Source organism: Melitaea cinxia, chromosome 26 (assembly GCF_905220565.1).
Source record: "Melitaea cinxia chromosome 26, ilMelCinx1.1, whole genome shotgun sequence".
Lineage (NCBI taxonomy): Eukaryota > Metazoa > Arthropoda > Insecta > Lepidoptera > Nymphalidae > Melitaea > Melitaea cinxia.
This window is the reverse complement of record NC_059419.1, coordinates 10,166,848-10,183,077: the sequence shown is the minus strand read 5'-3', so window position 1 is coordinate 10,183,077 and position 16,230 is coordinate 10,166,848. Positions and strand designations below refer to the sequence as shown.

At 37.5% G+C, this 16,230-nt stretch overlaps 1 protein-coding gene across 1 annotated transcript; it reads right to left on the bottom strand.

Annotated features, from left to right (window-relative positions):
• Positions 1-1,234: 1,234 nt before the first annotated feature.
• On the bottom strand, positions 1,235-10,847 carry LOC123666608 (carbonyl reductase [NADPH] 3-like). Its single transcript, XM_045600706.1, has 2 exons — positions 10,192-10,847; positions 1,235-1,532 (listed from the first exon to the last, which is right to left on the bottom strand). The coding sequence occupies exons 1-2, from the start codon at positions 10,823-10,825 to the stop codon at positions 1,354-1,356; spliced, it is 813 nt and encodes a 270-aa protein (XP_045456662.1). The 5' UTR covers positions 10,826-10,847; the 3' UTR covers positions 1,235-1,353.
• Between the last annotated feature and the right edge of the window lie 5,383 nt (positions 10,848-16,230).

Below are 16,230 nucleotides of genomic sequence, written 5' to 3'. Positions count from 1 at the left end.
AATATATTATCTTTCATTTGAAACCAAGATACCCTCTCAGGGTGACTCCTAATTAATTAAAATGGTACGTGAAAAACACTGATATTTGTAGAAAAATGTGATAGCGTCCTTAACTCCTGTTTTTATTTTTGTATTCTTGCTCACTTTTGGTGTACAATAAAGAGTTTTTATTATTATTATTATTAAATATTATGTGTTGTCCTATTAAAAATAATAATAAGTTATTTAATAATAAAAAAAAAAAAAATTTAAGAGGATAAAATCTTAAAACGTATAATATGTATAATGTAACGGACATTACTGTATGGTCTGATATTGTTGTCACAAAAGTACTAATAACAAATATAAGAACATTTAACAAATCTTTGAGACAACTGGTATCAAATCATTATCAACCAAATCAATAATAATACCAGGATTGTATCGAGTAATTTACTATAAAATTATCAATGGACTGAAGAAAATACTCGACTTAATGTCTGTAAATTTAAGCAGCCTTAAATATTCTATACTTAGTAAAGCAACAGTGAATTCTAATGATATGGTTACTATTTTTTACTCAGTCAAAGCATTGTAAATCTTATTCTCCACATCCATCTTTAGAATGTATGATACTTATTCTCTTGCATGAGCTTCGACTAATAAAAATATTCACACATTTTATCAGGAACTTATTAGAAAGCTAATGATAACTGTCGATTTTGAAAAAGGCCAAAATGGGTTTAGGGAGGATTAAATCTACAAACACGTAATATGTATTATGCAATCGACATTGCTGGATGGTTTGGTCTTGTGGCCTAATAACAAATATAAGAACACTTACAAATATTTTAGAGACAACTGTTTTCAAATCATTACCAGAAAGTGTGTGCACTAATCACACCAGGGGTTTTTCAAATACTTTACTATTATATTTTTATCAAGATTTCAAAATTTTGCTATACTTAATGTGTCTATAAATATATATAAGGAATAGTAAACAGCACACAAAAAGTTATAAAAGAAACAAAATGTAATAATTATAAACATTCATTTGAATGTTGTTTTCATATGAATAATCAAAACACAGAATATAATAATGTAAGTTTTATTTTATATGTAAAACTGTTTTTGTGTAGATTACACATTTTCAGTATGTAATTCGTATTTAAATATAATTTTCACTTACTTACTTCGATCCTGTACAAGTGATTAAGAAATGGTGTATGTTGGTTTCATATAAATAATTAAAACACATAATTAATAATATAAGTTTTATTTCATGTAAAACTGTTTTTGTGTACATTAAACATTTTCGAACAAATAAATAAATACAAAAATAAATAGGTAGTTTAATAATATCTCTTCTAGTTTTTATCTTGACCAGCTGACGATCCTCTTGTCATACCAGACATATTGCCCTTTAACAGAGTCGGGAGCATCCAACGCTAAGTACAGTGGGGCCTGGGCGCCCTGGTCTATTGATAAGGGACCCTGATGAGATGACATATCAGTGTCCACATAACCAGGGTGTACTGCGTTAACTTTGATATCTAAAAATAGAAGGTCAATTTTGATATAGCATCACTCATCGCCATCACTTCAGCCTATTGCAGTCCACTGCTGGACATAGGCCTCCACAAGCTCGCACCAAAAACGGCGTGAACTCATGTGTGTTGCCCATAGTCACCACGCTGGGCAGGCGGGTTGGTGACCGCAGGGCTGATAACAGTTATGTAGGCTTAATTGTAGCTATATTTATTTAATAATATATTTGTTCACAAAAGGCAGAGCGAAATAAATCAATTTGCACTTCTCTACTTTTGTTAGTCTAAGATTTTTTAACCGACTTCCAAAAAAGGAGGAGGTTCTCAATTCGACTGTATTTTTTTTTATGTATGTTACATCAGAACTTTTGACTGCGTGGAGCGATTTCGACAAATTTTCTTTTAATCGAAAGGTGGTGTGTGCCAATTGGTCCCATTTAAATTTATTTGAGATCTAACAACTACTTTTCGAGCTATATCTAATAATGCGTTTTTACTTGACGCTTTTTTTCGTCGACCTACGTTGTATTATACCGCATAACTTTCTACTGGATGTACCGATTTTGATAATTCTTTTTTTGTTGGAAAGGAGATATCTCTAGTTTGGTATCATGATAAGGAAACCAGGATCTGATGATGGGATCCCAGAGAAATTGATGGAAATTCTTGAAAATCCGCAATAACTTTTTACTGGGTGTACCGATTTTGATAATTCTTTTTTGTTGGAAAGAAGATATCCTTAGTTTAGTACCATGACAAGGAAACTAGGATCTGATAATGAGATCCCAGAGTGAACAACACTCTGGTAGGCTGATTACGATGAAATAAAACACTTTTTTTCTTATAATAATTTTATCGTTTACTTGAAAGATTACATATTAAAATGTTGATGTAGTGCTTGCGTGATTCAGAAATTTAAATATATCTACCAACGCCATCTAGGCGTCATCGAGGAACTAAACTTATTGAAATAAATTGTAAACAAAAAATAAAGTTATAGTTACAAATACCTACTGGTGTGTATGTTTAATCCGGACATACCGCCCACCAAGGACATTATGCGAAATGTCCTTCAAATCGCCCACCATGCAACAGTCCAAATTGTGAAGAATCCTTCGACTAATAACTTATTTAGTTACAGGTAAAATTGCTACCTTAGACGTAGGTCTTTTAATTAAAGAATTTTTGGTACGTATTGTGACTACCCGCGTGATATTATCGGGTCCCGGATGTTTTTGCTCGATTTTACCTAGCAACCATCGCGCCGGGGGTAGATCGTCCTCCTTGACTAAAACTACATCACCCAGTGATGGTTCCGGGTTCTGATATTCCCATTTATGCCTTTGAAGGAACTGATGAAGGTAATCCTGGGACCATCGACGCCAAAAGTCCTGCATCATTCGCTGGTGAAATTGCCATCTTCGCAAAGTATACATATTCGACGACTCATAATTTGCATCAGGAACAACTATGAGTGGTTCCCCCACCAGGAAATGACCAGGGGTCAATACTACGACCTCGGTTTGATCCTCTACACGAGACAATGGCCTCGAATTCAGACATGCCTCTATTTGAGATAACACTGTGGCCATCTCCTCATACGTCAACGTAGAGTTTCCAACTACTCGTTTGAGGTGGAACTTTGTGGACTTTATTCCTGCCTCCCATAGTCCACCGAAATTTGGAGCGCGAGGAGGAATAAAATTCCACTTGGTTCCATTGGTCGCGAGGTACTCTGCCAGTTCAGGTTTAAAATTAGTTTTCTCTTCGTTGAACAGACACAGTAACTGTCGAGCAGCGCCTACAAAATTTGTGCCGTTATCGCTGTATAGCTCTGCACACCTACCTCGTCTTGCAACAAACCTTTTAAAAGCGGCTATAAACCCTTGAGTGGACAGCTCGCTAACAGCTTCAAGATGGACGGCTCTGGTCGACATGCAAATAAACAGAGCAATATATCCTTTGTACGACTTGTTACCCCTACCTTTTGAAATTCTTATATTAATAGGCCCTGCGTAATCGACTCCGCTTATAAGAAAGGGCTTATTCGGATTAACACGCGCGGAAGGTAACTGCCCCATGAGCTGAGATGTGGACCGGCTTGAGTAACGCGTACAAGTTACACAGCTACGATAGTATTTTTTAATTAGAGACTTTGCACCCACAATCCAATACTTCGATCTCAAATAGGTAATCATGAGTTGTGGGCCTCCGTGCAGGGTTTTTTGATGAGCATCAGCAATTAAGAGTCCACTCAAAAAAGATTCTTTAGGTATGAGAATCGGATATTTCTCGTTAAATGACAGCGAAGACATTTCTAGCCGGCCGCCGACTCTAATTATACCTTCTGAATCTAAAAATATATTTAATGACTTTAACTTTTTCTTTTTTTTATTTATTATGCCGTGTTTTCGAAATCCTTCCAATTCTTCCCAGAACCCTTCTTCTTGACATTTTTTAATACAGACCTTTATCGCATCCTCAATTTCCTGTCGCTCCAATGCTCCTAAACTTGGCATGCTACTTGAACCTTTTCTTAACCTTAACCATCGACGACAATAGGCGACTACACGAACAAGCTTCGAGAATGAAGAAAACCTTTGCCACAAAGTTGTGTCAACGACCGCTGTGTGAACTTTAACTTGCTCAAGATTTGTAACCAGGTGTTTTGGTTTTGTACACCTAATTACCTTATTTTTTAGAAACTCTGGCCCTTCAAACCATATAGCCATTTCTGATAGTTCCGCCGGAGAAATACCCCGTGATGCACAATCAGCAGGATTCTTCTTAGTGGTCACATGGGACCAATGATGTGTATCCAAAATCTGTAGGATTTCAGAAACTCGGTTAGCCACGAAGGACTTCCATCGACTTGGATGATTGTTAAGCCAGGCTAAAACCACTTCACTGTCAGTGAATGCATGTAACTGATTCCTTTCAACATTCATGACTTCAGCTACCTCAATCATCAATTTAGCCAAGAGAACGGCCCCACAAAGCTCAAGTCTAGGGATAGACACCTGCTTTATGGGAGCTACTTTTGTTTTCGATGTAACCAACGAGACATACACATTTCCCACTTCATCTACAACTCGCAGATACACAACAGCCGCATAAGCCACCTTCGAAGCGTCAGCAAACCCGTACAACTCGCGCTTATATTTATTACATGTGTGTATCCATCGTGGAATTTTAATATTCTGTAAGGCAGTTAAATTTTTACGGTAAGTATTCCATTCAATTATTAAATTACTAGGAACTTGCTCATCCCACCCAATACCAGCTAACCAAAGCTTTTGTATGAGTATTTTTGCTGCTATAATACAAGGAGCTAACCATCCGAGTGGATCAAATAATCGGGATATATCAGATATGATTTTCCTTTTTGTTACAGGTTCCTCTTGTGGTGCAAGATCTACAGAGTACCGGAAGAAGTCACCACGCTGATCCCAGGTAAGTCCTAAAATTTTAGTTGTATCATCTACCTTAATCCTTAATTCCTCATCCTTATTACCCTTTGCCTTCCATATTTTAGCTAATATTTCCTTAGAATTGCTTTTCCATTTCTGCAACGGAAACCCTCCTTTCGCTAACACTTCGGTTAATTCTTTATATATTTTATAAGCATCTTCTAGAGTTTCACTTCCGGTCATCACATCATCCATGTAAAAATCATTCAAAATAATTTTAGCGATTTTTGGCTTATTCTGACACTCCTTATAGGCTAACTCTTGCAGTGACCGCACAGCTAAATATGGAGCACATGCGGTGCCAAAGGTTACGGTAAGTAATTCAAACTCTTGAAGCTCCTTTTCAGGACTATCTCTCCAAAGAATCCTCTGAAATGGAGTATCTTCCCGATTTACCAGCACTTGTCGGTACATTTTCACCACATCCGCCACCAAACATATCTTATATTGTCTCCAGCGCATAATTATATGACGTAGTTCGGCTTGCAGTGGCGGTCCGATCAATAAATCATCATTTAATGACTTCCCATTGCTTCCCTTACAGGAGGCATCAAACACTACTCGGACTTTAGTAGTATCCTTATCTTCTCGGACTACTGCGTGGTGTGGTAAGTAAATAGCTGTTTCCTTAAATTTATCTTTATCTGTAACTTTTACCATATGATTTAAGTTTAAATACTCCCTTATAACTTGTATATAATCCTCTTTTAACCTAATGTTCTTTTGCAATTTAAATTCTAAATTTCTCAATCTTTTTTCAGCTATTTTCCTGAACTCACCACGCATGCAGTCCGGGTTAGCCGTACGAAACGGCAGTTTTACGATGAACCGACCATCTCCATCCCGTTTCGTAGTATCCTTAAATAATTTCTCACATTTAATTTCCTCATCTGTGAGCATTCTTTTTGTTACAGGTGGTTCGGCTTCAAGTTCCCAAAACCTCTTCAGCATACTGTCCAGTTCCAGATACGAATGCATCACAGTTATGTGAGAATGGATATTTGACGTGCTGTCTACCTCACAGACGCCAGATATTATCCAACCAAAAGCAGTATCCTGCGCCAAGAGAGATCCGTTGAAGTTTCTTTTAATGCCTTCTTGAATAATCTGACTGAATATCTCCGCACCTAATAAGATATCAATCTTATTAGGCGTGTGATACTCGGGATCAGCCAGATCATCCAGAGTCAGGTTTTCCCATTCTACCCTAGTTGCCTTCGCAACTGGGAGAAGAGACGTAACCGACTTCAAGACATACGCATTAACCTTCACTTGAAACCTAGGATCAACTCTCGACCTTAAATTGATTTTGACTGTGGACTTGGAAGTCACACTTTTGTCTCCCCCTACACCAACTATGGTGTTTTTGACCGCAAGCCTTTTTAAACCTAAGCGCTGCACCATAGCCTCGGTAATAAAAGAACCTTGCGACCCCTGATCCAATAAAGCCCTAACTGGGAAATGAGTCCCGTCCTTCGACTCAGCTTGCACCACAGCTGTAGTCAATAAAACCGTTTTAGAACAATTTCCTGTCGAAAAACAAGACACAAGTGTTTTATCTAAACATTCTGCTGGAACAGATAACTTATCACTGCTTGCGGCAGTATCCTCATCCGTTGACCTTCGACTGGTCGACGAGGTTGATTGATGAATCGCCCCAACTTCAGCACTACCAGAACCAGAATCACCACTGGGATGTAATAGAGAATGATGTCGACGTTTACACACCTGGCATCGGACAATATTTTTACATAGTTTAGCGGAATGGTTGCTATTTAAACAAATAAAACATAAGTTTTTATCTAACACGAACTCACGGCGTTTCTCATTACTTTCTTTCCCAAATCTTTTGCACGTAGTTATCTTATGATCCGCATTGCAATACGCACACGATACAATCGGTTTATTTTTAACCACGTGAAAAGATTTAGTAAATTTTTTCTCACTGTGATGTACCTTAAAATCGATATTTTCTAGACCTCTAAAACGCCCTATTAAAAAATTGGAAAAATCTTGAAACGTGGGTAATTCGTCACTCGGATCTGAAGATACCTTTAACTCCCATGCTTTTCGCGTGTCCTTATCTAATTTAGCGCTTATAATGTGGATAATCAGGATATCCCAAGATGAAACATCCACACCAATATTTTTTATTGAGTCTAAACAATCTGAAGTTGTACAAATTAAGTTTTTAATTTCCGATGCTGATTCAGACACCAAACTTTTTTGACTTAGTAGACGCTTCAAGATGCCGTTCGCCAAAAACCTTTTATTATTATACATGCTATCTAATTTCTCCCAGGCAACTTGATAACTATCCGACGTCACCTTAATATTGCGTAACAGTTGTTCGGCTTCCCCGGTTAAATGTCCCCTTAAATAATAAAATCTTTGGGCATCATCCAGTGACTTGTTTTCATGCACAAGCCCTAAAAACAAATCTCTGAATGTCTGCCACTCTGTGTATTTACCGGAAAAGGTAGGTATTTTAATTTCCGGCAACTTGAAACGTCTTGCTGAACTCTCACCTTGACTATTTGAACTTAACTTTACTTCTAACTCAGGCGCTTTTAATTTATACAACATTTCTTTTAACTCAGTTTTGAATTGAACATATAATTCTTCTACATCATCATACACACTATTTTTGTGATAATCTGAACTATACAAATCAGTTCGCTTAACCTGGCTTATAATTTTAGCATGAGTGTCTGTAAACAAAGTCCACTGTTGTTCTAAGTTATCTAGCCTTGTTTCAATATAAGCAACCGTCAAACGATCCTTAGGAGACTTTTTAAAATTAGTCTTAACTTTTAGCATTTTAGTCCTTATGTCTTCCTGCAGATCATTAAACGACTCCATTTTAAATTTTTTAGTTTAACAATTTTATCACTTATAGGTAAATATAAAAGAGTAGTATCAAATATAAAACAGAACACCAACTCTATACAACTAAATTATTTTTGTCCAAATTTTTATGATCCAATTTTTTCTAAGTCCAAGAAACAGATGAGCAAAATTTTACAAGTCTTTTTAACTTTAAATTCTAACTAAAATCGGGCATAGGTTCCCCGTCTCGACCAATATTTACTTAAAACTATTACAAGTCTTAAATTATTGATAGATATTCTTCTAAGTTACTGTATAATTCACTATCTTCAATTTTTTAAGTTCAACTAATCTTTGAAATAAGGTTCAATTTTCAAGTTAATTTCTTCTATTTATAATATTTAAAAATGTACTCACAATATATCACCGCACACACTCACTTATCTTCGCTATAATGCACCTGTGGCGCCCTCTAGCACTCCGCAACCTCACCGCTGCTTGCCGCTTCCCGTCCGTCTCTCCTCCGGGTTGTAGACACCCGGCTCCTCCACTGCCTCGGCGCCGCACGTGGCACCTCGCTGTAGGGATGTTCTGGACAGCAATCCACTGCCAGTAGTGACGAAGCTGGTGGTACTACTGTACCACTGACGCAGCAATAACACAAAAACACGCCTTGCCTATCCGACTCGAAGAACCATGAACAACACTCTGGTAGGCTGATTACGATGAAATAAAACACTTTTTTTCTTATAATAATTTTATCGTTTACTTGAAAGATTACATATTAAAATGTTGATGTAGTGCTTGCGTGATTCAGAAATTTAAATATATCTACCAACGCCATCTAGGCGTCATCGAGGAACTAAACTTATTGAAATAAATTGTAAACAAAAAATAAAGTTATAGTTACAAATACCTACTGGTGTGTATGTTTAATCCGGACACAGAGAAATCGAGGGAACTTCTTGAAAATCCGCAATAACTTTTTACTGGGTGTACCGATTTTAATAATTTTTAATTTAATCGAAAGCTGATGTTTGTCATGTGGTCACATATGGTCACATTTCATTGAGATCTGATAACTACTTTTTGAGTAATCTTTGATAACGCGCAGTTACTTGAGTATTTTTTCGTCGATCTACGTTGTATTACTCGTCGATGTAATTGAAGTCGGTTTTTTTTCGTTTGCGAGCAAACACAATTATTTTTTATAAAATCTTTAAGAATTGAAAAAAAGTTAAAAAAAAGGTTATGAAATGATTATTTTTTATTAATTATTAAAACGTGTCTGTAACATAAGGTGAATTGGAAGCATGTTCCCTATGGAAAAAATCTCATAAATCATGGACAAATGCAGACCAAATCCTCATACAGGGTTATGAGAGTCTATGAGATCTGACAGATTCTTATTTATTTTTATTTATATTTTTATAATTCTGCTGTGTGGCTACGGCACTAAAGAATTTAGCCACCCCCTCTCTTCCCGTGGGTGTCGTAAGAGGCGACTAAGGGATAACAAGGCTCCACAACCACCTTGGAACTTAAGAAGCCGACCGATGGCGGGATAACCATCCAACTGCTGGCTTTGAAATACACAGGCCGAAGACGGGCAGCAGCGTCTTCGGTGCGACAAAGCCAGTACTGCGGTCACCAACCCGCCTGCCCAGCGTGGTGACTATGGGAAAACACATGAGTTTACGTTATTTTTGGCGTAAACTTGTGGAGGCCTATGTCCAGCGGTGGACTGTATAGGCTGTAATGATGAAATTAGTTCTGAAAACATTTTAAATTTAATTTTTTAAATTTCGCGCCTATATTACGTATGCTACAGCTGCAGAACCATTGTTACGGCTGACGATAATGTCGAAAACATTCTAGAAGGTGTAAGAAAGAAAATATTCTTAAACTTTTTCGAATATCCTAGAGCCTAGCTCTCTGAATATATAAGAGCCCCGTGTCGCCCGCCAGAGATAGTTCGATTTGAACAGCAAAACAAGTGATTTTGAAACGAAAAGGTTAAAAAAGTTATTTAAAAAAAATTAGGAATTGTATATTTTTGTTAAATACCCGTGCAAAGTCTGGGCGGGAAGCTAGTATGAAATAATTATATTAAGAGGCCAAAGGCATGAGATTGGTTTGAACTAAGTCCTCATATCCACTGTGGGTCAGAAATATTTTATAGATATGGCTGTAATGTAAAGTCTAAACAATAAATGAGGGTTCTAGAAGATTGAATTATATTTTATACCTATTTTAAGCTTCTAAGTTCATTGTATAATTAAAAAAATAATAATATATAATTATGTACATATATGTATAAAAAGAAGGTAGTAACTGATTACTATTATCTGTATGCTGTGTATTACCTCTGTCATTGAGTAGTCTCTGTTGTATCATTGTCAAAGCTGTTAATCCAACTTTAGAGACATTATATGCTGAGTCTCCCCATTCCGCTGCTTGAGTGCCTTGTTTAGCCGCTTCTACATACTGACGCATTAGGTCTGAGAGCTCCGGTATAGTCAACTTGGGGTCTTGAAATTTCTGTCTCAGTTTCTCGCTAGGTATATAGCTTAAATGACCTAACGAACTAGAAATATTTACCACTCTTGCGCCATTTCGAAGTAGCGGAAACAGAATTTCACATGTGGAAAGAACAGAGAAATAATTAACCCGCAAAGTTTCCTCCGCCTGAACTCCTTCCGGCTCTGGGGCGTTACTTTTAAACATGATTCCAGCGTTATTCACTAAAACATCAATGTAACCATACTTCTCCTTGATATAGTCGTGAAATACTTGTAAGCTTTGGGTGCTTGTGATGTCCAGTTGGTGATATTTCGGTCGCAGTCCTTCATTTTCAAGGGCGGCAACTGCATCTTTGCCGCGTTTTTCATTTCGCGATGTTAAATAAACAACCCCGTCGAAACGTTTGCAGAGACCGCGAACTATCGCAAAACCTATTCCTTTATTAGCTCCTGTTACTACAGCCACTTTAGCACTCATTGTACTCAAAATTCAATTAAAAATACAGTTGAATATCTTTAATAGCTACTATTTTTAAATTCTAGAACAGTATTGCAACATTTTTCGCAATATAAATGACATAAAACCGAGATGATAGGCATGAGACGTATTTATCGTCACTGATATGCTGAAGATAATATAACCTTGTGCTTCTGATCTATTTATGATTTTTTATTTGTAGATATATATGTATTATCTATGAACTCGATTTTTACACTGATAATTGTATTTGCTGGCAAATAATAATTGGGTTTGTCAGCAAACGAAAAAAAACCGACTGACACTTATATTGATAAGTACCTAATACAACGTAGGTAGACGAAAAAATAGTCAAGTAAATACGCATTATCAAAGATTACTCAAAAAATTGTAATAAGATCTCGATGAAATTTAAATGTGGCCACATGATAAACATCAGCTTTCGATTAATTTAAAAATCATCAAAATCGGTACATTAAATAAAAAAATTATGCGGATTTTCGAGAGTTTCCCTCGATTTCTCTGGGATCCCATCACCATCATCTGAGATCCTAGTTTCCTTATCATGGTACCACACCAGGGATATCCCCTTCCCAAAAAAAAAAACAATTATCAAAATCGATTCATAAACGACGAATTTATCCACGAACATACATAAAATATAAATATACGGTCGAATTGAGTAATCTCCTCCTTTTTTTGAAGTCGGTTAAAAAAACCGAAAAAACCATAGTGTATCTGGCCTCCATTACCATGAGCCCTACTTAGGTGAGGCTTATTTAAAAGGTATATTTTTTTAAATATAGGTAACCTCTTTTTTTTTTTACGCTGGAAAATGCATTTACGCACCCCCGACACCCGAAGGCGACGGAAGTCTGAGACTCCCGGCGGGAAGTGCAATGCCGGACTACTCAGTAAAAACCAGCGGTGCCCTCGTCGTCCTGGTGGGGCGCCACGGGACCACTTAAAAGTATTCACCATGACGTCCCGGACGGTGGGCCAGCCTGCGGGTGCAGGACGGGCCGCCTCCTGTTGTGGAGCACTCTCGGGCACCGAGAGCGCTCCCACGTCTCGCGCGTGCGGTCTCAAGCCAGCCGAAGGTCCTCTGTCCCTCCAGCCGGCCACCCCACGCAGGGGACGCTCAACCGGACCAGTCTACCGTCTGCAGAATGGGGACACATGTCCAGGAGCGTCCCCTCTCCAAGCCAGGCAGGCCTGGCCTCCAACGCCGGCAAGTGGCGTTGGAGGCCACAACTACCGCACGGGTCCACCGGACTGCACTGATAACCGAGCTAAAAGCTCCAGGGAGCCAGCACAGCCCGGCCCTCACGCAACTGGTCTGCCGGATTGCACCAGCAACCGAGCAAGCTCCAGGGAGCCAGTACAACCCGGCCAGCACACCGCGCCTTAGCGCTACAGGACGGGCGAGCCAAACCCCCCGGAGCCACCCGCCCTGTCCCTCCCGGCTAGGCGAAAGCCCCACCTCCAACGCCGGATCGCACCGAACAACCGAGCAAGCTCCAGGGAGTCCAGCGCGACCTGGCAACTACCCCACGGGTCCGCCGGACTGCACTGATAACCGAGCTAAAAGCTCCAGGGAGCCAGCACAGCCCGGCCCTCACGCAACTGGTCTGCCGGGTTGCACCAGCAACCGAGCAAGCTCCAGGGAGCCAGTACAACCCAGCCAGCACGCCGCACACCGCGCCTTAGCGCTACAGGGCGGGCGAGCGAACCCGCCCAACCCGTCCACCTCCCGGAGCGCCCCGGCACTCCAACGCGCTTTCGCGCCCCACTCCCTGGTTTTGGTCCACGGGGGTCCGAGGACCCCTACCGCCTGCGTTGCTCAGTTACGCAGGCGGCACTCCCCTATCCGCCAAACGGGGGACGCGCCCAGGTAGAAGACCAGGAACTCCCCCCCTTGGAGCCCAGGTCCCAGACCTAAGTCTGGGGCCTGGGCTCCAAAGGCCTGGAAGATATAGGTAACCTAAGCTAACCTACCTTTTTGTTAGCCTAATCAAATAAAATTGGTATATTTACTAATTTCACTATTGATTGTATGTAATTATTTTTGTTTATAATTTCAATATAAATATTGATTTAATCAATTTGTGTTGTATTTTTACTAATATTTAATTATTAGAAATGTTTAGTAAATTTAGTGTTTATTTTGACTAAGTATTTGATACTTAGTCAAATTAGTATCCATATTTGGAGAGAGAATGAAAATATAAAAGGGACTGACGACAAGGGACAGAGGGCAGTCTGAGTTCTGTCGCCGTCCGAGGGACAACTCTGAAGTAATTTATTGAATATCATAATTAAGCGGACATTGGTTATATATATATATTGGTGGTTGAAATAAAAGAATAGAAGAAATTGAGTGGATTGAGTTTTATTTTTACATTTTATTGACTCAATCACTGGTAGAATCAGGAGATCGTGACTGCCGAGGATTAGGGCTGTTTTTTTGTTGATTTTAAAGGGTTCCAAATGCTGCCGGTAGAATAGTTAACGCTTATTACTGCGATTTTTATTTTTTTTAAGAAGTTGCTGTCAGTAATAGTAATCACTAGTAAGTCCTTTTACCTGGGGTTGTCTGGAATAGATTGCTTAAAGCTATAAGACCGCCTTTGCATGCTGTCAGTGTTACTACCAATTGCTTAATTATATTTTTGTACTGCTGTTTTCTTTTTCTTTTTTACTATGTAAAAGTGTTTGAGTATATTTATGCAAGAAAGTAATAAATAAATATATAACTTTTTTTGATGATCCTAGTGTTGTGTTACTTGACTAATATACTTATAATTGGAAATTAGTATTCAACTTCTACCTCAATAAGTAACATTACAATTTTATATTAAGTATAGAAATTAAATGATTATGGCTGCATTAAAATGGATGGCCCTTAATTGGTCAATAATCCTAAGTAAGGTTGATCTAAACTCGTCTAATTAATAATCTAAAATCTCGTCTAATTAATCGTCTAATAAATATTGTTGTTACAAAAGTCCTAATAACAAATATAAGAAAATTTAACAAATCTTTGAGTCAACTAGTCTCAAATTATTATCATCAAAAAACAATAATCATACCAAGAATGTTTAAGCAGCCTTAAATATTCTATACTTATCAAAGCAACAGTAAATTCAACTGTTCCTACCAGGCTACTAGTGTGGCTATTGTTTACTCAGTCAAAGCATTGTCCATCTTATACTCCACGTTTACGATTCTATAAAGGACATTCGCTTCAACCTGTAATATCCCACTACTGGGCATAGGCCTCTTTCCCCATGTAGAAGAAGGATCAAAGCTTAATCCACCACGCTACTCCAATACGGGTAGGCAGATATATTCCCCACTATGAGTAACGATCGCTATCAAGTGTACATGATAATAACCGGGACTGAAGGCTTAACGTGCTCTCCGAGGCACGGTGGGGATACCCACAAGGACCGCACAAATACCCAGACCACGGCAAACACCACACATAAAGGACATACTTACAGACAAACATTCATTTTTATATACAATACTAACTGCTGCTCGCGACTTCGTGTACGTGAACGCTATATAGCACCAAAAATACCTACCATTATACCTTTTAAAATAACATTCATTTACCCGTTCTTCTTTACATTTCATATCTACAGAAAGTCCAGTTATATGGTAAAAAATTATAACACATTTAAGTTGTGACTTTAGACGACTTTATCATAAAATAAATAGCTGTGTGTGAGTACAAAAAACTTAGCTAGTTCCGTAGTAGTTATATCTCACTTAAGTTTAAGTTCAGTGTATCTCACTTAAGTTTATATGAGACATGAAAATATATAAATTAAGAAGCAATAATAAAACCAATAAATACCGAACAAAGATATTAACAGTCAATGTTTATTTTGTACTAACTCTATTACTATTTATTCTGTACTGAAAAAAAAATAAGCATGTCTTATCTTTATGATATATATGTATGGCATGCTTAATTTTCCTCTTTCTTCGTTATTTAGCTCAAATTGCTTGCAGCAATTGCGTGCCGTTTTCGAGTTTAAATTTTGTTATAAATTATGCAGTTTTTTTTGAGTTCTCTTTGTTATTATTATTAGATACAGACAAACTCGTTGAATTTTATAAGACATAGATGAAGCAGCTTAAAACTTATATAAACACATTTTTTAAATTGTGTTGCTCATCTCTGAAACGAATTAACGATACAATTTTAAAAAGAAAATGCACATCTTCATCTATGACTTTTAAAAACAACTATTAACCTCGCCTACATGATCAAATTTAAATTATTTATATCCAAAACGGCATTGATGATGCTGCTTTTAGAATCTCATAGATGGCGCTGCTTTAAAATTGTCTTGATACTACTTATATTCATTTAATTATGTTTATCGGCCTAAGTTACTTATATTGCGTGATATTTATAGTGTGAAGCTAGCTTATAGCATGGTTAATATTAAAATAATAACAACAACATTCAAATATGCTTCGTTAGATTACGCGTTGTTACAGAATGCGTTGAAGAAATAAAGGTTCACTGCTCGTTCCCCGTAGATGATAGCGTGATAATATCTAGCCTATATGTTGACCCGACTTCTTAATAATATTCGTGCCAAATTTGAAGTAAATCCATGCAGTACCTTTTGAGTTTATCCCGGATATACATACAGACAAACAGACAAACAGACAAAAATTCTAAAAACCATATTTTGGTTTCAGTATCGATTGTAGATCACACCCCAAGTATTCTTTTAAAAAAATATTCAATGTACAGTTTTGACTTTCCTACCATTTTATTATATGTATAGGAAATAAAGGTTCACTGCTCGTTCCCCGTACGCGATAGCGTGATAATATGTAGCCTGTATGTTGACCCGACTTCTTAATAATATTCGTGCCAAATTGGAAGTAAATCCATGCAGTACTTTTTGAGACACAAAAAAACAGACAAAAATTCTAAAAACCATATTTTTGGCTTCGGTATCGATTGTAGATCACACCCCAAGTATTCTTTTAAAAAAATATTCAATGTACAGTTTTGACTTTCCTATCATTTTATTATATATAGATATTAAATTCTCGTATCACAATGTTAGTTAGTACTCCTCCGAAACGGCTGGACCGATTTTTATGAAATTTTGTGTGCATATCGGTTAGGTCTAAGAATCGGCCAACATCTATTTTTTATATCCTAAGTTATAAAGGAGAGGGAGAATTAAGGGGGTTAATAACATATATGGCAAAACAACGTAAGCGGGGTCAGCCAGTATAGATTTTGCATTTCTATTATAAATATAATTTTGCTACCTTTTTTTAAATTTCATTTTATTACTTTGATGATTTTCGATTGATTAAGAAATGGTGTATGTTGGTTTCATACAAATAATTGAAAAACATAA

Bases quoted from the DNA above. Each gene is read 5' to 3' on its own strand.
- LOC123666608 (XM_045600706.1), bottom strand. From the start codon at position 10,825: ATGAGTGCTAAAGTGGCTGTAGTAACAGGAGCTAATAAAGGAATAGGT. The intron at 1,533-10,191 runs GTAATACACAGC...TTCTATTTTTAG, and splicing joins GAGACTACTCAATGACAGAG to ATATCAAAGTTAACGCAGTA.